Source organism: Oncorhynchus mykiss, chromosome 13, assembly GCF_057628025.1.
Source record: "Oncorhynchus mykiss isolate SJ-2025 chromosome 13, ASM5762802v1, whole genome shotgun sequence".
NCBI classification, from domain to species: domain Eukaryota; kingdom Metazoa; phylum Chordata; class Actinopteri; order Salmoniformes; family Salmonidae; genus Oncorhynchus; species Oncorhynchus mykiss.
In genome coordinates this window covers 18165001-18187685 of record NC_143034.1, presented here as the reverse complement: position 1 = coordinate 18187685, position 22685 = coordinate 18165001, and the positions used below count along the sequence as shown (strand labels likewise).

General features: G+C 45.1%; 1 protein-coding gene across 1 annotated transcript in view; it reads right to left on the bottom strand.

Moving 5' to 3' along the window:
- The window catches only part of LOC110495059 (voltage-dependent T-type calcium channel subunit alpha-1I), a 183201-nt gene that overhangs the window by 100221 nt on the left and 60295 nt on the right, over positions 1-22685 (bottom strand). Inside the window, 11 exon segments of the mRNA XM_090195546.1 lie at positions 2455-2523; positions 3166-3289; positions 6636-6736; positions 7698-8184; positions 8414-8484; positions 12374-12552; positions 17297-17387; positions 17915-18070; positions 19048-19165; positions 20759-20944; positions 21102-21253. Of these exon segments, the coding sequence (XP_090051672.1) occupies positions 2455-2523; positions 3166-3289; positions 6636-6736; positions 7698-8184; positions 8414-8484; positions 12374-12552; positions 17297-17387; positions 17915-18070; positions 19048-19165; positions 20759-20944; positions 21102-21253 (1734 nt within the window).

Sequence of the window (22685 nt, the reverse complement as noted above, 5' to 3'; positions counted from 1 at the left end):
ATAACAGACCTGGAGATGTACAGCACTATGTCTAGACATGATAACAGACCTGGAGATATACAGCACTATGTCTAGACATGATAACAGACCTGGAGATGTACAGCACTATGTCTAGACATGATAACAGACCTGGAGATATACAGCACTATGTCTAGACATGATAACAGACCTGGCTGGAGTTATACAGCACTATGTCTAGACATGATAACAGACCTGGAGAGATACAGCACTATGTCTAGACATGATAACAGACCTGGAGATATACAGCACTATGTCTAGACATGATAACAGACCTGGAGATATACAGCACTATGTCTAGACATGATAACAGACCTGGAGATATACAGCACTATGTCTAGACATTATAACAGACCTGGAGATATACAGCACTATGTCTAGACATGATAACAGACCTGGAGATGTACAGCACTATGTCTAGACATGATAACAGACCTGGAGATGTACAGCACTATGTCTAGACATGATAACAGACCTGGAGAGATACAGCACTATGTCTAGACATGATAACAGACCTGGAGATGTACAGCACTATGTCTAGACATGATAACAGACCTGGAGATATACAGCACTATGTCTAGACATGATAACAGACCTGGAGATATAGAGCACTATGTCTAGACATGATAACAGACCTGGAGATGTACAGCACTATGTCTAGACATGATAACAGACCTGGAGATATACAGCACTATGTGTAGACATGATAACAGACCTGGAGATATACAGCACTATGTCTAGACATGATAACAGACCTGGAGATATACAGCACTATGTGTAGACATGATAACAGACCTGGAGATATACAGCACTATGTCTAGACATGATAACAGACCTGGAGATATACAGCACTATGTGTAGACATGATAACAGACCTGGAGATATACAGCACTATGTCTAGACATGATAACAGACCTGGAGATATACAGCACTATGTCTAGACATGATAACAGACCTGGAGATATACAGCACTATGTCTAGACATGATAACAGACCTGGAGACATACAGCACTATGTCTAGACATGATAACAGACCTGGAGATATACAGCACTATGTGTAGACATGATAACAGACCTGGAGATATACAGCACTATGTCTAGACATTATAACAGACCTGGAGATATACAGCACTATGTCTAGACATGATAACAGACCTGGAGATGTACAGCACTATGTCTAGACATGATAACAGACCTGGAGATATACAGCACTATGTCTAGACATGATAACAGACCTGGAGATGTACAGCACTATGTCTAGACATGATAACAGACCTGGAGATATACAGCACTATGTCTAGACATGATAACAGACCTGGCTGGAGTTATACAGCACTATGTCTAGACATGATAACAGACCTGGAGAGATACAGCACTATGTCTAGACATGATAACAGACCTGGAGATATACAGCACTATGTCTAGACATGATAACAGACCTGGAGATATACAGCACTATGTCTAGACATGATAACAGACCTGGAGATATACAGCACTATGTCTAGACATTATAACAGACCTGGAGATATACAGCACTATGTCTAGACATGATAACAGACCTGGAGATGTACAGCACTATGTCTAGACATGATAACAGACCTGGAGATGTACAGCACTATGTCTAGACATGATAACAGACCTGGAGATATACAGCACTATGTCTAGACATGATAACAGACCTGGAGATGTACAGCACTATGTCTAGACATGATAACAGACCTGGAGACATACAGCACTATGTCTAGACATGATAACAGACCTGGAGATATACAGCACTATGTCTAGACATGATAACAGACCTGGAGATATACAGCACTATGTCTAGACATGATAACAGACCTGGAGATATACAGCACTATGTCTAGACATGATAAAAGGATGCTAGTATAGATGGTGACAGTGACTTCACGCTAGGGTGTGTGCGCGTGTGTATGTGTGTGTATATGTACGTCTGTGCGTGTGTATGAGTGTGTGAAGGTGTGTGACAAGATACAAGGCAAGGCAAATGATGGAGTGCATTTACGAGGGGAAACTTTGTCTAATGAATACCGTTGTTTAATTAGTGTTCCTGAGACAGATGTTAGGTTGACAAGATGACAGTCTCCATACGGAGAGAGAGGATATGAAGGGGTTTGTACAAGACATGGACGAGAGGAGTGAGGTAGAGTGGGACATCCCCAGGACTGGCTAGAGGCTATAGCTGGAGAGAGAGACATTATCTTTTAATTCTATCTAATTATCTCTCCATCGTTAATGATGGGGAACTGATTAAGTGAAATGGACTGAGGAATAGAAAGAGGGAGAAAGGAGAGAAGAAGATGAGGAGGAGAGGAGAGACAACATGACGACAGCATGTCGGTAGATCTTTTTCCATTACAGTCCTAGGAAAGGAGAGGAGAAGAGAGGTTGAGAAGAGAGGAGAAATTGGTACGTTACCTTGACGGTCATCTCAGCCACAAATATGGCTGTGAAGACGTAGTTGGAGACGGTGAGGAAAAGTCTTTCCTGGAGGGAGGAAGGGAGGGAGGGAGAGAGAGATGTAGGGAGGGAGGGAGGGGGAAGGAGAGGGAGATGTAGGGAGGGAGGGGAAAGGGGGAGAGAGAGAGATGTAGGGAGGGAGGGGGAAGGGGAAGGGAGCGAACAATTGAGAAAGACAGATAATGCCAAGAAAAGTAGGAGGAGAAGAATGACAAAAATGGAAAGACAGAGATAAATTAGGAGAGAGAGAGAGAGAGAGATAGACCGAGAGAGAGAGAGAGAGAGAGAGAGAGAGAGAGAGAGAGAGAGAGGGAGGGAGGGAATTAGAGCAGGAGCACACCAGCACAAAGTTATCTTCTATCAAAAAACTTCGAGACACTTTAGAAAAAGTCTCCAACCTCTAATTTCTCACGGCTAAAATAGCTCCCAAATCCATCCTTATGAATTTAACATGGAAGCTGTAGGCCTACTGTCTGGTTGTCCAGTGACACACAGAATAATGAATGAATATGGATATGAAGCAGAGGTGTGTGTGTGTGTGAATGTGTGTGTGTGTGTGTCAGCGTGCATGTATGTGCGTATAAGTGATTACTTACATGCATGCATGCGTGTGTCTGTGTGTGTGTGTGTGTGTGTGTGTGTGTGTGTGTGTGTGTACCCCAGTCTTACCAAGCTGCTCTGCAGTATCTTGGGTCTCTCCAGAGCTACAGTGATACAGTTGAGAAAGATGAAGGATAAAACCACGTAGTCAAAGAGCTTGTGGGCTATAATGGACTGACATAGCAGTCTGAACCTGAGAGAGAGGGAGAGAGAGAGAGGGAGGGAGGCAGGGAGGGGGGAGGGAGGGATGGAGGGAGAGAGAGAGAGAGGGAGGGAGAGAGAGGGAGGGAGGCAGGGAGGGGGGAGGGAGGGATGGAGGGAGAGAGAGAGAGAGAGAGAGAGAGAGAGGGAGAGAGGGAGGGGAGAGAGAGGGAGGGGAGAGAGAGAGCGATAGATAGAGAGGGAGGGAGGCAGGGAGGGAGGGATAGAGAGAGAGAGAGAGAGAGAGAGAGAGAGAGAGGGAGGGAGGGAGGGATGGAGAGAGAGAGAGAGAGAGAGAGAGAGGGAGGGAGGGAGGGATGGAGAGAGAGAGAGAGAGGGGGAGGGAGAGAGAGAGAGAGAGAGAGAGAGGGAGGGAGGGATGGAGAGAGAGAGAGAGAGGGGGAGGGAGAGAGAGAGAGAGAGAGAGAGGGAGGGAGGGAGGGATGGAGAGAGAGAGAGAGAGGGGGAGGGAGAGAGAGAGAGAGAGAGAGAGGGAGGGAGGGAGGGATGGAGAGAGAGAGAGAGAGGGGGAGGGAGAGAGAGAGAGAGAGAGAGAGGGAGGGAGGGAGGGATGGAGAGGGGGAGAGAGAGAGAAAGGGAGGGATGGATGGAGATGGGGGGAGAGAGAAAGGGAGAAAGTTAGGGGGTAAGGTGGGACATAAAAAAGTTAGATTAGAACATGTTACTGTGCCTAGATGTTTGTGATGATAGCACCTGCCACCTACTGAAAGCTTTCATGGAAATGTTTATAATGGGGATTTACTGAGAATGTGTGTCTATGTACTGTACTGTATGTGTGTGTATCCCTCTGAGCCCACAGCACTCTTCATCTAATCATCACACTGATGAACAGAAAACAGTGAACCACAGCAAAACCTGCTATCTAGACAAAGAGGACGGATCGATACCTGGCAACCCTGTCCCCTCTCTATTGATTCAGACCTGGCAACCCTGTTCCCTATTTATTGATTCAGACCTGGCAACTCTGTCCCCTATATATTGAATCAGACCTGGCAACCCTGTCCCCTATATATTGATTCAGACTTGGCAACCCTGTCCCCTATATATTGATTCACACCTGGCAACCCTGTATTGATCCTGACCAATGGATGAGCTGGCATAGTAGCACGCACACGCACACACACACACACACACACACACACACACACACACACAGTTCCCTGTGAAAGCCACTTTATGACAGCCTGGAGCTGTGTTTTAGCAGTGGCAGGTGCAATCAGTCAAGCCTTGGGCCCCTGACATGCCTGTGTGTGTGTGTGTGTGTGTGCGTGTGTGTTTGCGTGCGTGCGTGTGTGTGTTTGCGTGTGTGCGTGCCTGCGTGCGTGCGTGTGCGTGTGCGTGTGTGTGTGCGTGTGTGTGTGTGTGTGAGACAGTAACACCAGTGTACTCAGCATGTAATGGAGTCTGGTGATTGCCAATTGGGAGAACAACATACAGCCTGGGACTAAAAGTGCTGTGAATTCTCAGGAAAAATAATAAGCTTCTATGTTAGATAGATTTTCTGGAAATCTAGTAAATCTACTTATTATAATACAGCTATGAAGTCAAAGCACTTTGTAGGAAATGGTTAGTGGTGGGTAGAGCCCTGCACAGGCATGGATTTTAAGCCCGAGCTCTACCCATGCCTGCGACATTCAGAGCCTACTTTACACAGGCCCTATTTCTTCTGCCAAATTTAAGGCCCTGCCCTAAATCAGACGTAACTTCCATTAGCTGCTCCTCTCTGTCTGTAACTCGCTCCCTGCTCGCACCTCACTCTGCATGCACTCTGATCATGGCAGCTCTGAGTCTGGGAGTATCCATAGTAACGTCTCGGCTTGGGCTGCTCTGCTCAATGACGAGACATGACAACAGTTAGCTAACTTCTTCCCTCTAAACTCCGACAAAACTCAAGGACCATTATTATTTTCCGTGAAATAATCTCTCCTGTCTTATATTTGACGACGTTGAAGCACTTCTGTCACCATGTTATGATCTTAGTCAGATATGACTGTACTGCGCAGCAGAGCACGAGCAAATGGCTTGTGAATAATGTCAGGGTCCGTCGGGCTCGGGTCAGGTAGCAGCGCTAAAGTGGTGGGGATTGTACCAAAATAAGAGCTTTAAAGGCAGACTCAGCGATATGATGAAGATGCAGAAAGTAAACGGCATAGTGGGTCAACTTCCACAACAACTAAGAGCGTTGAAGAGATAGACAGGTCTTTATGTGTGTGTGTCTGAGTAACAAGAGACAGACAGGTCTTTATGTGTGTGTGTCTGAGTAACAAGAGACAGACAGGTCTTTATGTGTGTGTTGTCTGGGTAACAAGAGACAGACAGGTATTTATGTGTGTGTTGTCTGAGTAACAAGAGACAGACAGGTTTTATGTGTGTGTTGTCTGAGTAACAAGAGACAGACAGGTCTTTATGTGTGTGTGTCTGAGTAACAAGAGACAGACAGGTCTTTATGTGTGTGTTGTCTGGGTAACAAGAGACAGACAGGTATTTATGTGTGTGTTGTCTGAGTAACAAGAGACAGACAGGTTTTATGTGTGTGTTGTCTGAGTAACAAGAGACAGACAGGTCTTTATGTGTGTGTGTGTGGGTAACAAGAGACAGACAGGTCTTTATGTGTGTGTGTGTGGGTATCAAGAGACAGACAGGTCTTTATGTGTGTGTTGTCTGGGTAACAAGAGACAGACAGGTATTTATGTGTGTGTTGTCTGAGTAACAAGAGACAGACAGGTTTTATGTGTGTGTTGTCTGAGTAACAAGAGACAGACAGGTTTTATGTGTGTGTTGTCTGAGTAACAAGAGACAGACAGGTCTTTATGTGTGTGTGTGTGGGTAACAAGAGACAGACAGGTCTTTATGTGTGTGTGTCTGAGTAACAAGAGACAGACAGGTCTTTATGTGTGTTGTCTGGGTAAAAAGAGACAGACAGGTCTTTATGTGTGTTGTCTGAGTAACAAGAGACAGACAGGTCTTTATGTGTGTGTTGTCTGAGTAACAAGATACAGACAGGTCTTTATGTGTGTGTGTCTGAGTAACAAGAGACAGACAGGTCTTTATGTGTGTGTTGTCTGGGTAACAAGAGACAGACAGGTCTTTATGTGTGTGTGTCTGAGTAACAAGAGACAGACAGCTCTTTATGTGTGTGTTGTCTGAGTAACAAGAGACAGACAGGTCTTTATGTGTGTGTGTCTGAGTAACAAGAGACAGACAGGTCTTTATGTGTGTGTTGTCTGAGTAACAAGAGACAGACAGGTCTTTATGTGTGTGTGTCTGAGTAACAAGAGACAGACAGGTCTTTATGTGTGTGTGTCTGAGTAACATACTTGTTCTGTGGTGAGAAGAGGTAGACAGACCAGTCCTCTCTTTTCTCACACCAGTCAGGCCTGTACACCTCCATCATCTTCTGGATACGGAAACACAGACTCTGGAGGAGGAAGAGAGGAGGAGGGGGAGGAGAGAGAGAGCGTGTGAGAAAGAGAGAGAGAAAGAGGGAGAGAGGAGGAGGGGGAGGAGAGAGAGAGCGTGTGAGAAAGAGAGAGAGAAAGAGGGAGAGAGGAGGAGGGGGAGGAGAGAGAGAGCGTGTGTGAGAAAGAGAGAGAGAAAGAGGGAGAGAGGAGGAAGAGAGGAGGAGGGGGAGGAGAGAGAGAGCGTGTGTGAGAAAGAGAGAGAGAAAGAGGGAGAGAGGAGGAGGGGGAGGAGAGAGAGAGCGTGTGAGAAAGAGAGAGAGAAAGAGGGAGAGAGGAGGAGGGGGAGGAGAGAGAGAGCGTGTGTGAGAAAGAGAGAGAGAAAGAGGAAGAGAGGAGGAGGGGGAGGAGAGAGAGAGCGTGTGTGAGAGAGAGAGAGAGAAAGAGAGAGAGAGGAGGAGGGGGAGGAGAGAGAGAGTGTGAGAGAGAGAGAGAGAAAGAGAGAGAGAGGAGGAGGGGGAGGAGAGAGAGAGTGTGAGAGAGAGAGCGTGTGAGAAAGAGAGAGAGAAAGAGGGAGAGAGGAGGAGGGGGAGGAGAGAGAGAGCGTGTGAGAAAGAGAGAGAGAAAGAGGGAGAGAGGAGGAGGGGGAGGAGAGAGAGAGCGTGTGAGAAAGAGAGAGAGAAAGAGGGAGAGAGGAGGAGGGGGAGGAGAGAGAGAGTGTGAGAGAAAGAGAGAGAGAAAGAGGGAGAGAGGAGGAGGGGGAGGAGAGAGAGAGCGTGTGAGAAAGAGAGAGAGAAATAGGGAGAGAGGAAATGTATTATCAGTAGAGCAAAATGGGAGGACATTCATGTCACCTCTGGTGGTAATGTTTGATACAATGACTTGGCAGTCATTTCAGTCAAGGACATTTTTCCATCGAGTAAAAACCCTCTGGGTAAACATAGACTACTCAGTTGTAGCCAGTCTTGCAGTAAAACTCACATAGTCTATCTCCTCATCCAGGTCCGATCTGTCCTTGGCGAGGTTCAGCTGAGGGAAGACCTCCGTTAGGAGTTGGGCAGTCTGGGGACCCATAACACCAATAGGACTAGGAGCCTTTCCATTACAATCATGGTGCTCCACCACCATACCCCCACTGCCGCTGCTCCCTCCCCCAGAAACACTCCTCATCCTGGGGTTGGGGTGAGACGGAGGTCCCCCGGGGACCTGGAGCATGTTTGGCAGCTCCAGGGAGAGAGCGCGGCGGTCCCGGTGCCGGATGGCATTGCGTCGGGAGAGGAGGGGGAGAGGGGGAGCGTGGTGAGGGGGGAGGCGGAGAGCGGGGGAGAGGAGGAACTCATGTTCGGCTGAGTGGTAAAGGGAGTGGATGTGGGAGTGGGGGCTTCGGACACGGAGGCTTCCTCCCACCACACCTGCTCCCATCCCCCCTAGCCCCCGGGAGGGACAACCCAGGCTGTTCCAGCTGGACCTGAGGGCAGGCAGAATGTGGTGGGTACATGAAGAGTTCATAAAGTAGTTATAACGGATTCATAAAGGATTGGTACGTTCCTGAGATAAATAGTGTATTACACAATTAATTATGGATCAATAAGGTTACTTTAATCATTTAACAAGGACTAATAGGATATGACTGATTAATTAATGATCGATTCATGATTAATGAAGTAATCAAGTATTCCATTGCTCTAACTATCTACCTGCGGTTCCATGCACTCTGAGGAGGGGGAGGGCGACCCCAATGGTGGTGCAGGGAACTGCGGCCGTGGTGCTGTAACCAAGACAACAAAAGACAACATGAGAAAATGAACTGGTATTCGAACTGTATACGTTGGTAAATACATGATGTATATACCATATATACACCATAAAGACAACATTAAGGACCCCGTTTGGCCTCAGTCTCAATACGTCGGGGCGTGGACTCTACAAGCTGCCATGATGACTCGAATGCTTTCCACAGTTGTGTCAAGTTGGCTGGTAGTGGATCTCTACCCTGAATAGCTGGCTCCATCTCATCCCACAGATGCTCAATTGGATTGAGATCTGGTGACTGGGCAGGCCACTGCACTAAGCTGAATTCACTGTCCTGGAACCATTCCTGGCCAATCCTAGCCATGTGGCATGGGGCATTACCCGGCTGAAAACAATCCTTTCACAGATGGATACACTGCTGCCATTAAGGGATGCGCCTGATTGGCAAAGATGTTCAGATATCCTGTGGTATTCAAACATTGCTCCACTTTTATCAAGGGGCCCAATATGTACCATGAAAACACACCATCACATCACCACCAGCCTGTAATGTTGACATGTGGCAGGATGGATGCATGTGTGGTTCTCTCCAAACCCTAGTCCTCCCATCAGCGTGAAACAGCAAGAAGCAGTCTTCATGAGACCAGGCAATGTTTTTCCAAATTCTCCAGTGTCCAGTGTTTTCGCTCCTAAGCCCACTGCAACCGCAGTTTCTGGGTCCAGTGTTTTCGTTCCTTAGCCCACTGCAACCGCAGTTTCTGGGTCCAGTGTTTTTGTTCCTAAGCTCACTGCAACCGCAGTTTCTGGGTCCAGTGTTTTCGTTCCTTAGCCCACTGCAACCGCAGTTTCTGGGTCCAGTGTTTTTGTTCCTTAGCCCACTGCAACCGCAGTTTCTGGGTCCAGTGTTTTCGTTCCTTAGCCCACTGCAACCGCAGTTTCTGGGTCCAGTGTTTTTGTTCCTTAGTCCACTGCAACCACAGTTTTGGGGCTTTTTCTGCTGAAAGAAGTGGAACTGGATTCACCTGGTCAGTCTGTCATGGAAAGAGCAGGTGTTCATAATGTTTTGTACACTCAGTGTATACAGTGCGGAGAACAAGTATTTGATACACTGCCGATTTTGCAGGTTTTCCTACTTACAAAGCATGTAGAGGTCTGTAATTTTTATCATAGGTACACTTCAACTGTGAGAGACGGAATCTAAAATCCAGAAAATCACATTGTATGGTTTTTAAGTAATTAATTTGCATTTTATTGCATGACATAAGTATTTGATCACCTACCAACCAGTAAGAATTCCGGCTCTCACAGACCTGTTAGTTTTTCTTTAAGAAGCCCTCCTGTTCTCCACTCATTACCTGTATTAACTGCACCTGTTTGAACTCGTTACCTGTATAAAAGACACTTGTCCACACACTCAATCAAACAGAATCCAACCTCTCCACAATGGCCAAGACCAGAGAGCTGTGTAAGGACCACAGGGATATAATTGTAGACCTGCACAAGGCTGGGATAGGCTATAGGACAATAGACAAGCAGCTTGGTGAGAAGGCAACTGTTAGCGCAATTATTAGAAAATGAAAGAAGTTCAAGATGATGGTCAATCACTCTCGGTCAGGGGCTCCATGCAAGATCTCGCCTTGTGAGGCATCAATGATCATGAAGAAGGTGAGGGATCAGCCCAGAACTACACGGCAGGACCTGTTCAATGACCTGAAGAGAGCTGGGACCACAGTCTCAAAGAAAACCATTAGTAACACACTACGCCGTCATGGATTAAAATCCTGCTGCGCACGCAAGGTCCCCCTGCTCAAGCCAGCGCATGTCCAGGATCGTCTGAAGTTTGCCAATGACCGTCTGGATGATCCAGAGGAGGAATTGGAGAAGGTCATGTGGTCTGATGAGACAAAAATAGAGCTTTTTGGTCTAAACTCCACTCGCCGTGTTTGGAGGAAGAAGATGGATGAGTACAACCCCAAGAACACCATCCCAACCGTGAAGCATGGAGGTGGAAACATCATTCTTTGGGGATGTTTTCTGCAAAGGGGACAGGACGACTGCACCGTATTGAGGGGAAGATGGATGGGGCCATGTATCGCGAGATCTTGGCCAACAACTTCCTTCCCTCAGTAAGAGCATTGAAGATGGGTTGTGGCTGGGTCTTCCAGCATGACAACGACCTGAAACACACAGCCAGGGCAACTAAGAAGTGGCTCCGTAAGAAGCATCTCAAGGTCCTGGAGTGGCCTAGCCAGTCTCAAGACTTGAGAAAATCTTTGGAGGGAGCTGAAAGTAAGTATTGCTCAGCGACAGCCCCGAAACCTGAAGGATCTGGAGAAGGTCTGTATGGAGGAGTGGGCCAAAATCTCTGCTGCAGTGTGTGCAAACCTGGTCAAGAACTACAGGAAAACGTATGATCTCTGTAATTGCAAACAAAGGTTTCTGTACCAAATATTAAGTTATGCTTTTCTGATGTATCAAATACTTATGTCATGCAATAAAATGCAAATTAATTAGTTAAAAAATCATACAATGTAATTTTCTGGATTTTTGTTTTAGATTCCGTCTCTCACAGTTGAAGTGTACCTAGGATAAAAATTACAGACCTCTACATGCTTTGTAAGTAGGGAAACCTGCAAAATCGGCAGTGTATCAAATACTTGTTCTCCCTACTGTGTATATATGTATATATATATTTATTTATATAAAGACTTTCTAGACAGTGTTTCTGCCGACGTTCAAATGAAGCCTCACCAGTGAAACTTTACCAAGTGAGTTAACTGACCGTTCTAAACCGTGTGAGTGGTGCCCTAGGAGGTGATAGCCCCTCTGTCAGGATAATTACATGGGTTACTTCTGGAATCGTCCCTGTGACGACAATCACAGTCTTTTTCACAGCTATATACCGGAGGAATTTATACCACCGTTGCCACAGCAACGCTTATTTTGTCCCACCCCCCTTTCATTTTTTTGTGTGAGATGTGTCTCACCTCATTAAACAGATATACATCAACACAACAGGGAAAAACCAAAGTGGAAGAAAGACAAAAATGTGTTTTTAGATTCTTCAGGTAAATTGAGTAAATAAAAAAAATGGCATCATTGATCAAACAATTAACTTGGAACTCTCTCAGGCTACTGGTAGGGGACAGAAACATTCATGTTAACTTTTACCCCCAGGCAGTGGAGTATACAATGATTGTGGAGGCCTTCAGCAAAGATGTCTTACATTGTTATTAACATGTGACAATTAAGACAAGTATGTCACTAAACTATACATAATCCTCTCTTCCTCTCTCTCTCTCTATATATATATATATATATATATATATATATATATCTCTCTCTCTAGCTCTCTCTCTCACTCTCATTCTCTCTCTCTCTCTCTCTCTCTCGCGCTCTCTGTCGCTCTCATTCCGTGTCTCTCTCCTTCCCTCTCTCTCTCTCTCGTTTAATTAACGGTGGTTGCCATGGCGACTGGAATCCCGGGAACTGAGCCAGGCTCAATCAACCAAAGGCAGGCTTCGGCTCGACAGACAGATGCGTGGAGTCGAGGGAGTTCCTGAACTGGGAACGTTGTGATCAGAATCTCCCCCGTCGTCGGGAATGTTTCTCGAATTGAAGACTCCATCCGGAATAGTCTGCGGCTGACTAGTGGCTAAGCAGACCCTTGATAACTGCCATTATGTGGCGTGTAGTGTGTAATTTGTGTAATGCAACTTGTACATAGTCTGGGGTCTAGGAAATCATAGACTGCGGACATTTAAAGAATAGCTGTTATATTTACGATATGCTAAGTGTTGCTATTAGGGAAAGTCCTCTTTTAAGGGTATTTAAACTGAGAAATTCTGGGTTAATGGTTGAGTGTGTGTGTGTGTGTGTGTGTGTGTGTGTGTGTTACATCTCACCAGAGAGAATGATCTCCTCTGCTCCAGGTTGGCCTTGCCCAGACTCATAACGCTGCTCTTCCGTGACCCCAGGGCATAGGTCAGCCTGTCAGTGGGGTACGACCCCCTGGGGGTCATCACCGGGGTCAACGTGGTCAACTCCAGGTGCCCGTTAGGGGTCAAAGTGCAGATCTTAGGATCTAAAAGGGCGAAGATGAAGAAGAAGAAGGACAGAGCTTTATATAAATAATTGCATTCGGTCTCTAAAACAGCCCTTGTAGTTTTTCCTAAATCCTCATATATACCCCCAGCTAGCTCCACTTGTTTGAAGTATTAAAATATTAACACACATGATACCTACTCTCCAGTCTTCATCCATAACGTAACACCCCAAGGAGACACAGAACAGAGTTATCCACAACAGGAATACTAGGTCTGACACCTCACATAGAGCCCCACATTGGAGGTGTCACAATACCTATAAAAACTAGGAGTCACACAGGGAAATGGTTCCAATCATTTTCCCCACAGGGGATTTCAGAAACACTTCAAATAGGGGCTGTGTTTCGTGTAGTCTTACCCTGATTTAATGTTTTGATAATCATGTAAATCTCTCTCGGACAAGGCGACTTTTATCAATATATTAGTCTCTATTTACTCTCAGATTTGAAAATGCTAATTAGCATCAAAGTAAGACGATAAGACTACAAATCCCTGCAAGCTCCTGCACTTCCTCTATAGCTGGCACCTTTGCTAACGGGTACATTTAAAAAAACTTTAGCCAATTTATTAATGACTAAATGTACCTTTGGCTCGATTCGGCAGTCTCGTCCAGATCATCACTGCATTTGTACTTCTTTATGATAGCCACGTTAGCAGCTAATTCGCATTTCATTTTTGGGGGGTAAATACAGATGAATACATTGATGAAAGTCACCTTCTCCGAGAGAGATTTACAGGATTATCAAAACATTAAATCAGGGTAAGACTACAGGAAACACAGCCCTTATTTGAAGTGTTTCTGAAATCCCCTGTGGGAAATATGGATGGTGGAAAAACGATTGGAACCGTTTCCTTGTTTGACCGCTAGGTTTTCTGGGTATTATGACTCATACTGTGGTACTCTATGGAGGTCAGGCTTTACAGAACATGTTCTCCGGGTCTTAGATGATCTAATAGTGTTTCTGGCTGAGCTCAGGGGGCTCTGTAAGCTGATTGGCTAAACCGGGGTCAGAGTTATGATTTATAGATAACAGACGGGGTTCTTTTTGTCAGTTAGAACACGTAGTCTTACTCTCTTTTCTCTTTCACTCAGTCTGAGGAGAGCTTGAAGCTGCCTTGGTTCAAATAAGGTGAGGACATCTGTAATGGAAGTGGGAGACTGTGAGGAAGAGTTGATGTGGGTGGGTGGGGGAGGGGGGGTGTGTGTGTGTGTGTGTTGTGTGTGTTGTAGAGAACACTGAGTGCTACCCAGAATGAACCCCAAAACAGCCCTTCCTGTCTCCATGTGTGTCCCTGTCTACTTCAGCACTCTGTGCACTATAACTCCTCACTGCATGACTATACTTTGATATGAATCCCATCCAGAATTCTACAGTTGTCTTGGGAACCACCTTCCTTTGTCTGTGACTGAATACCTAGTCCGTGTACAATGGTTTCCAGGATGCTCTACCCCCCACCCCTTTAATGTGTTGTGTACAACATCCTTGAAACATGAGCATGAAGAATGCTCTGCTTTGTCCTCTGCTTTGTCCTCTGCTTGTCCTAGAAACCATTGTACAGGTGTTGTATTCTGAATGTTACCATCCAAACCACAGCATTACATTGTGAATGTTACCATCCAAACCACAGCATTACATTGTGAATGTTACCATCCAAACCACAACATTATATTGTGAATGTTACCATCCAAACCACAGCATTATATTGTGAATGTTACCATCCAAACCACAGCAATACATTGTGAATGTTACCATCCAAACCACAGCAATACATTGTGAATGTTACCATCCAAACCACAGCATTATATTGTGAATGTTACCATCCAAACCACAGCAATACATTGTGAATGTTACCATCCAAACCACAGCATTATATTGTGAATGTTACCATCCAAACCACAGCAATACATTGTGAATGTTACCATCCAAACCACAGCAATACATTGTGAATGTTACCATCCAAACCACAGCAATACATTGTGAATGTTACCATCCAAACCACAGCAATACATTGTGAATGTTACCATCCAAACCACAGCATTACATTGTGAATGTTACCATCCAAACCACAGCAATACATTGTGAATGTTACCATCCAAACCACAGCATTATATTGTGAATGTTACCATCCAAACCACAGCAATACATTGTGAATGTTACCATCCAAACCACAGCAATACATTGTGAATGTTACCATCCAAACCACAGCATTGTATTGTGAATGTTACCATCCAAACCACAGCAATACATTGTGAATGTTACCATCCAAACCACAGCATTATATTGTGAATGTTACCATCCAAACCACAGCATTGTATTGTGAATGTTACCATCCAAACCACAGCATTACATTGTGAATGTTACCATCCAAACCACAGCAATACATTGTGAATGTTACCATCCAAACCACAGCATTATATTGTGAATGTTACCATCCAAACCACAGCATTACATTGTGAATGTTACCATCCAAACCACAGCATTACATTGTGAATGTTACCATCCAAACCACAGCAATACATTGTGAATGTTACCATCCAAACCACAGCATTACATTGTGAATGTTACCATCCAAACCACAGCATTACATTGTGAATGTTACCATCCAAACCACAGCAATACATTGTGAATGTTACCATCCAAACCACAGCAATACATTGTGAATGTTACCATCCAAACCACAGCATTATATTGTGAATGTTACCATCCAAACCACAGCAATACATTGTGAATGTTACCATCCAAACCACAGCATTATATTGTGAATGTTACCATCCAAACCACAGCAATACATTGTGAATGTTACCATCCAAACCACAGCAATACATTGTGAATGTTACCATCCAAACCACAGCAATACATTGTGAATGTTACCATCCAAACCACAGCAATACATTGTGAATGTTACCATCCAAACCACAGCATTACATTGTGAATGTTACCATCCAAACCACAGCAATACATTGTGAATGTTACCATCCAAACCACAGCATTATATTGTGAATGTTACCATCCAAACCACAGCAATACATTGTGAATGTTACCATCCAAACCACAGCAATACATTGTGAATGTTACCATCCAAACCACAGCATTGTATTGTGAATGTTACCATCCAAACCACAGCAATACATTGTGAATGTTACCATCCAAACCACAGCATTATATTGTGAATGTTACCATCCAAACCACAGCATTGTATTGTGAATGTTACCATCCAAACCACAGCATTACATTGTGAATGTTACCATCCAAACCACAGCAATACATTGTGAATGTTACCATCCAAACCACAGCATTACATTGTGAATGTTACCATCCAAACCACAGCATTACATTGTGAATGTTACCATCCAAACCACAGCAATACATTGTGAATGTTACCATCCAAACCACAGCATTACATTGTGAATGTTACCATCCAAACCACAGCATTACATTGTGAATGTTACCATCCAAACCACAGCATTATATTGTGAATGTTACCATCCAAACCACAGCATTATATTGTGAATGTTACCATCCAAACCACAGCAATACATTGTGAATGTTACCATCCAAACCACAGCAATACATTGTGAATGTTACCATCCAAACCACAGCAATACATTGTGAATGTTACCATCCAAACCACAGCATTATATTGTGAATGTTACCATCCAAACCACAGCAATACATTGTGAATGTTACCATCCAAACCACAGCATTATATTGTGAATGTTACCATCCAAACCACAGCAATACATTGTGAATGTTACCATCCAAACCACAGCATTATATTGTGAATGTTACCATCCAAACCACAGCAATACATTGTGAATGTTACCATCCAAACCACAGCATTATATTGTGAATGTTACCATCCAAACCACAGCAATACATTGTGAATGTTACCATCCAAACCACAGCATTATATTGTGAATGTTACCATCCAAACCACAGCATTACATTGTGAATGTTACCATCCAAACCACAGCATTACATTGTGAATGTTACCATCCAACCACAGCATTATATTGTGAATGTTACCATCCAAACCACAGCAATACATTGTGAATGTTACCATCCAAACCACAGCATTACATTGTGAATGTTACCATCCAAACCACAGCATTATATTCTGGATGTTACCATCCAAACCACAGCATTATATTGTGAATGTTACCATCCAAACCACAGCATTACATTGTGAATGTTACCATCCAAACCACAGCATTATATTCTGGATGTTACCATCCAAACCACAGCATTACATTGTGAATGTTACCATCCAAACCACAGCAATACATTGTGAATGTTACCATCCAAACCACAGCATTACATTGTGAATGTTACCATCCAAACCACAGCATTATATTGTGAATGTTACCATCCAAACCACAGCAATACATTGTGAATGTTACCATCCAAACCACAGCAATACATTGTGAATGTTACCATCCAAACCACAGCATTACATTGTGAATGTTACCATCCAAACCACAGCAATACATTGTGAATGTTACCATCCAAACCACAGCAATACATTGTGAATGTTACCATCCAAACCACAGCATTACATTGTGAATGTTACCATCCAAACCACAGCATTACATTGTGAATGCTACCATCCAAACCACAGCAATACATTGTGAATGCTACCATCCAAACCACAGCAATACATTGTGAATGCTACCATCCAAACCACAGCAATACATTGTGAATGCAGTATATGAAGACTCACCAGACAGTTTGAGAGAATCATTAAGCTTCTCACTCTCGTCAAAGTTAGAGGGGGAACTGTCATCCTCTGAATAGGAGCGATTAGCATCTCCCTGGTGGAGAGACAGAGAGAGGAAGAGAGAGAGGAAGAGTGATGGAGGGAGTGAAGGAGAGAGAAAGACAGGAAGAGAGAGAGGGGAAGAGAGTGAGGGAGGGAAGCAGAGAGAAAGACAAAGGAAGAGAGTGAGGGAGGGAAGCAGAGAGAAAGACAAAGGAAGAGAGAGAGGGGAAGAGAGTGAGGGAGGGAAGCAGAGAGAAAGACAAAGGAAGAGAGAGATAGAAAAAGAGGGAGGGAGTGAAGGAGAGAGAAAGACAGGAAGAGAGAGAGGGGAAGATAGTGAGGGAGGGAAGCAGAGAGAAAGACAAAGGAAGAGAGTGAGGGGAAGAGAGAGAAAGAAAGAAAAAGAGAGGGAGGCAGGGCAAGAGAGAAAGGGGGAGGAATGGACGAAGAGTGGGAGGGAGAGAGGAGGAAGAACATGAATGCTACATCAAAAGATCTATGCCATGTCATTGGTTTGAAGTATGGTAACCCCCCCCCCCCCCCCCCCCCCCCCCCAAAAAAAAAAGCTCAAACTCTTACCTCAGCCTGAAATCCCTCTACCAAGATGGCCACCAGCAGGTTGAAGAGGACGTAGTTCCCAAACGTCATAAGAGCTACGAAGTACAGAGCAGCTAGAGGAGAGGTGGCAGCCATTCCATTATACAGCACCGTGTTCCAGTCTTCCTGGGTTAGGATCTACACAGAGAAAGGAGGAGAGAAAGAGATGGGGGTGAGAGAAGGAGAGAGGGATGAGAGAAGGAGAGAGGAAGGAGAGGATGGAGGGATGAGAAAAGGAGAGAGGGATGAGAAAATGAGAGAGGGATGAGAGAAGGAGCAAGGGATGAGAGGAGGAGAAATGGATGAGAGTAGGAGCGAGGGATGAGAGAAGTAAAGGGGGATGAGAGAAGGAGCGAGGGATGAGAGAAGGATGGATGTGAGAAGGAGTGAGGGATGAGAGAAAGAGAGAGGGATAAGAGTAGGAGCGAGGGATGAGCGATGGATGAGAGAAGGAGAGAGGGATGAGAGATGGAGGAGAGAAGGAGAGAGGGATGAGAGAAAGAGAGAGGGATGATAGAAGGAGCAAGGGATGAGAGGAGGAGAAATGAGAGAAGTAGAGGGGGATGAGAGAAGGAGCGAGGGATGAGAGAAGTATGGATGAGAGAAGGAGTGAGGGATGAGAGAAAGAGAGAGGGATAAGAGTAGGAGCGAAGGATGAGCGATGGATGAGAGAAGGAGAGAGGGATGAGAGATGGAGGAGAGAAGGAGAGAGGGATGAGAGAATGAGAGAAGGATGATAGAAGGAGAGAGGGATGATAGATGGAGGAGAGAAGGAGAGAGGGATGAGAGAAGGCGAGAGGGAAGATAGAAGGAGAGAGGGATGATGGATGGAGGAGAGAAGAAGAGAGGGATGAGAGAAGGAGAGAGGGATGATAGAAGGAGAGAGGGATGAGAGGAGAGAGGAGATAGGGATGAGAGATGGATGAGAGGAGATAGGGATGAGAGATGGAGGAGAGAAGGAGAGAGGGATGAGAGAAGGAGAGAGGTGAGAAAAGGAGAGAGGAGATAGGGATGAGAGATGGATGAGAGGAGGAGAGAGGGATGAGAGAAGGAGAGAGCAGCTGAGGAGAGGTGGAGGTCATGCACAATGCACACACACACTACCACCCCTTTACCTGAAACACAGTGACGATGGCCCAGAGTAGAGAGTCAAAGTTCTTCCTGTCTGGAACAGTGTCTCCTGCCTCTGTCTTCAGGCTGAACTTGCAGCCAAAGATATGCATCCCCAAGATACTGCAACCCAAGACAGACAATACACTTCTAATATGACCAATAGAAAACTACACTCATCCCCAAGATACTGTAACACAAGGATATAAATGAAACAAACCAAGTTGTCCAGGGAATAAGAACGGCTCAATCATCACCTGATGTAGGGATGTGTGCAGAAACATGTCTTAGCGGTTTCATCTCTTGAAAGATAAACCCTATGTAACCAGCCGTGGAGGGTGTTTGTGTAGGCTACTGTCTGTCTAGGGAGTTGTAATGTTATTGACATTAATAGGAGGGTGTTTGTGTAGGCTACTGTCTGTCTAGGGAGTTGTAATGTTATTGACATTAATAGGAGGGTGTTTGTGTAGGCTACTGTCTGTCTAGGGAGTTGTAATGTTATTGCCATTAATAGGAGGGTGTTTGTGTAGGCTACTGTCTGTCTAGGGAGTTGTAATGTTATTGCCATTAATAGGAGGGTGTTTGTGTAGGCTACTGTCTGTCTAGGGAGTTGTAATGTTATTGACATTAATAGGAGGGTGTTTGTGTAGGCTACTGTCTGTCTAGGGAGTTGTAATGTTATTGACATTAATAGGAGGGTGTTTGTGTAGGCTACTGTCTGTCTAGGGAGTTGTACTGTTATTGACATTAATAGGAGGGTGTTTGTGTAGGCTACTGTCTGTCTAGGGAGTTGTAATGTTATTGAAAGATAAACCCTATGTAACCAACCGTGGAGGGTGTTTGTGTAGGCTACTGTATGTCTAGGGAGTTGTAATGTTATTGACATTAATAGGAGGGCATTGTCAATGTGCTCCATTTATCCTGTGTATGCCTCTCTGCACTGAAGTGGAACTGAAGCATCTGAATGGAAGAGGGAGAAGAGGAGGAAGATGGAGGAGGAGGAGATGACGAAGAAGGAGAAGGAGAAGGAGAAGAAGGAGAAGAAGAAGGAGACGAAGGAGAAGGAGAAGAGGGAGAAAGAGACGAAGAAGGAGAGGAGGGAGAAGGAGAAGAAGGAGAAGAGGGAGAAGGAGAAGATGAAGGAGAAGAAGTAGAAGGAGAAGAAGGAGAAGAAGGAGAAGGAGAAGAAAGAGAAGGAGAAGAAGGAGAAGGAGAAGGAGAAGAAAGAGAAGGAGAAGAAGGAGAAGGAGAAGAGAAAGGAAAATGAGAAGGAGAAGGGGAAGGAAAAATCTACACTGATTATTACACTGGGGCTTCCTGTATGTTTCTCTGTCAGTCTCAGCCACTGATTATTACACTGGGGCTTCTTGTATGTTTCTCTGTCAGTCTCAGCCACTGATTATTACACTGGGGCTTCCTGTATGTTTCTCTGTCAGTCTCAGCCTCTACAGTCAACAGGTGGTAATGTCTAGAACCTCTTCATGATGGGAATTCAATGACATGGAAGTGTAGTCAGTCAGGCAGGCAGGCTGACGCACATACACTGTGTGCTGTGTGCATGGTGAGTGTGTGTGTCCACCACTGTGCCTGCATGTATGTATATGTGACTGCATGCGTACCAGGTGTGTGTGTGTGTGTGTGTGTGTGTGTGTGTGTGTGTGTGTGTGTGTGTGTGTGATCGTGTACATACAGATGTGTACAAAGCGGTGTGTGTACCTGAATATAAAGATGAACAGCATCAACAGCATACAGAAGGTGGCCACATTGTCCATAGTCTTCATCAGGACCACGAGCTGTCTGCGCAGCGCTGGCATGAACCTGACTAGCTTCAGGACACGAAGGAGTCTGAAGGTCCTCAAAATGGACAGACCTCCGTCAGACTGGCCGATGATCTCACACACACTGGCGAGAGGGAGGGCAGGGGAGGGAGGGAGAAAGAGGAGAGGGGGAGACTCAATCAAGACTTTCAATACATTTCAACAGATTTGGGTCTGTATTGGTTTGAATATTGGGATGACATTGTTGAACAGATTTGGATGATAATCCTTCCGTTGTTAACCTGATAATGACGATGACACCGTCGAACACATTGTAGGGGTTTCTCAGATAGTTGAAACATCCGGACGCTGTTATCTTCAGGATCATCTCCATGGCAAACATACTAGTGAACACTATGTTACAGATCTCCAACACGTTGGTTAGTTCCTCAGGCTAGTGGAGAGAGAGAGGGAAGGGGGAGAGGGTAGGGACCAGATAGAGAGAGAACGAGAGAAAGAGAGAGAGAGAGAGATATCTGTATATTGCTTTATACATTGGGAACGTACCCCCCACACACACCCTCTTTCTTTCCTCTCCTTCTCTATTTCCTCTCTCTCCCTCTCTCTTTATTCCCACTCCTCTCTTTCCTCTCTCTCACCCTCACACTTTATTTCCTCTCCTTCTCTCTTTCCTCTCTCTCCCTCTCTCTTTATTCCCACTCCTCTCTTTACTGTCTCTCTCCCTCACACGTTCTTTCCTCTCCTTCTCTCTTTGCTCTCACTTTCTTTCCTCTCCTTCTCTCTTCCTCTCCACTCCTTCCTCGCTCTTTCTTTCCTCTCATTCTCTTTTTCCTCTCTCTCTCCCTCTCACTTTCTTTCCTCTCCTCTCTTTCCTCTCTCTCTTCCCCACACTTTCTTTCCTCTCCTCTCTTTGCGCTCTCTTTCTTTCCTCTCCTTCTCTCTTTCTTTCCCCTCTCTCCCTCTCTCTTTCCTCTCTCCCTACTTCTTTCTTTCCTCTCCTTCTCTCTTTCATCCCCTTATCTCTTTCCTCTCCTTCTCTCTTTCCTCTCCTTGTCTCTTTCCTCTCTCTCCCTCTATCTATCTTTCTTTCCTCTCATTCTCTCTTTCCTCTCTCTCTCTCTTTCCTCTCCTTCTCTCTTTCCTCTCTCTATCTTTCCTCTCCTTCTCTCTTTCCTCTCTCTCTTTCCTCTCTCTCTCTCCCTCTCTTACTTTCCTCTCCTTCTCACTTTCTTTCCACTCACTCTCTCTTTCCTCTCCTTCTCTCTTTGCTCTCTCTTCATTTCCTCTCCTCTCGTTCCTCTCTCCCTCTCTCTTACTTTCCTCTCCTTCTATCGTTCCTCTCTCCCTCTCTTTCTTTCCTCTCCTTCTCTCTTTCCTCTCTCCCTCTCTTACTTTCCTCTCCTTCTCTTGTTCCTCTCTCCCTCTCTCTTTCTTTCCTCTCCTTCTCTCTCCCTATCTCTTACTTTCCTCTCCTTCTCTCGTTCCTCTCTCCCTCTCTTACTTTCCTCTCCCTCTCTCTTTCCCCTCCTTCTCTCTTTCTTTCCTCTCTCCCTCTCTTACTTTCCTCTCCCTCTCTCGCTAGTCAGGCAGTTCAATCTCCCTGTGATTGACAGAACTGCATCGATCAGTCAAAAAGGGCACAGAGTGGTGGCACAGTTTCTCTCTCTTTTTCTCTCTCTCTCTCCGTCTCTCTCTCTTTCTCTGTCCCTCGCTCTCTCCAGACACACATACACGCGCATGTATGGTAAATCTGTATGGCTAAATGTGTCTGTGTTGTGATTGAAACCTAATCACTATCCCTAACCTATGATGACATCACTGAACAAGCCTCTGATCACCAGCCTGAAGGTCATTGAGGACGGAGT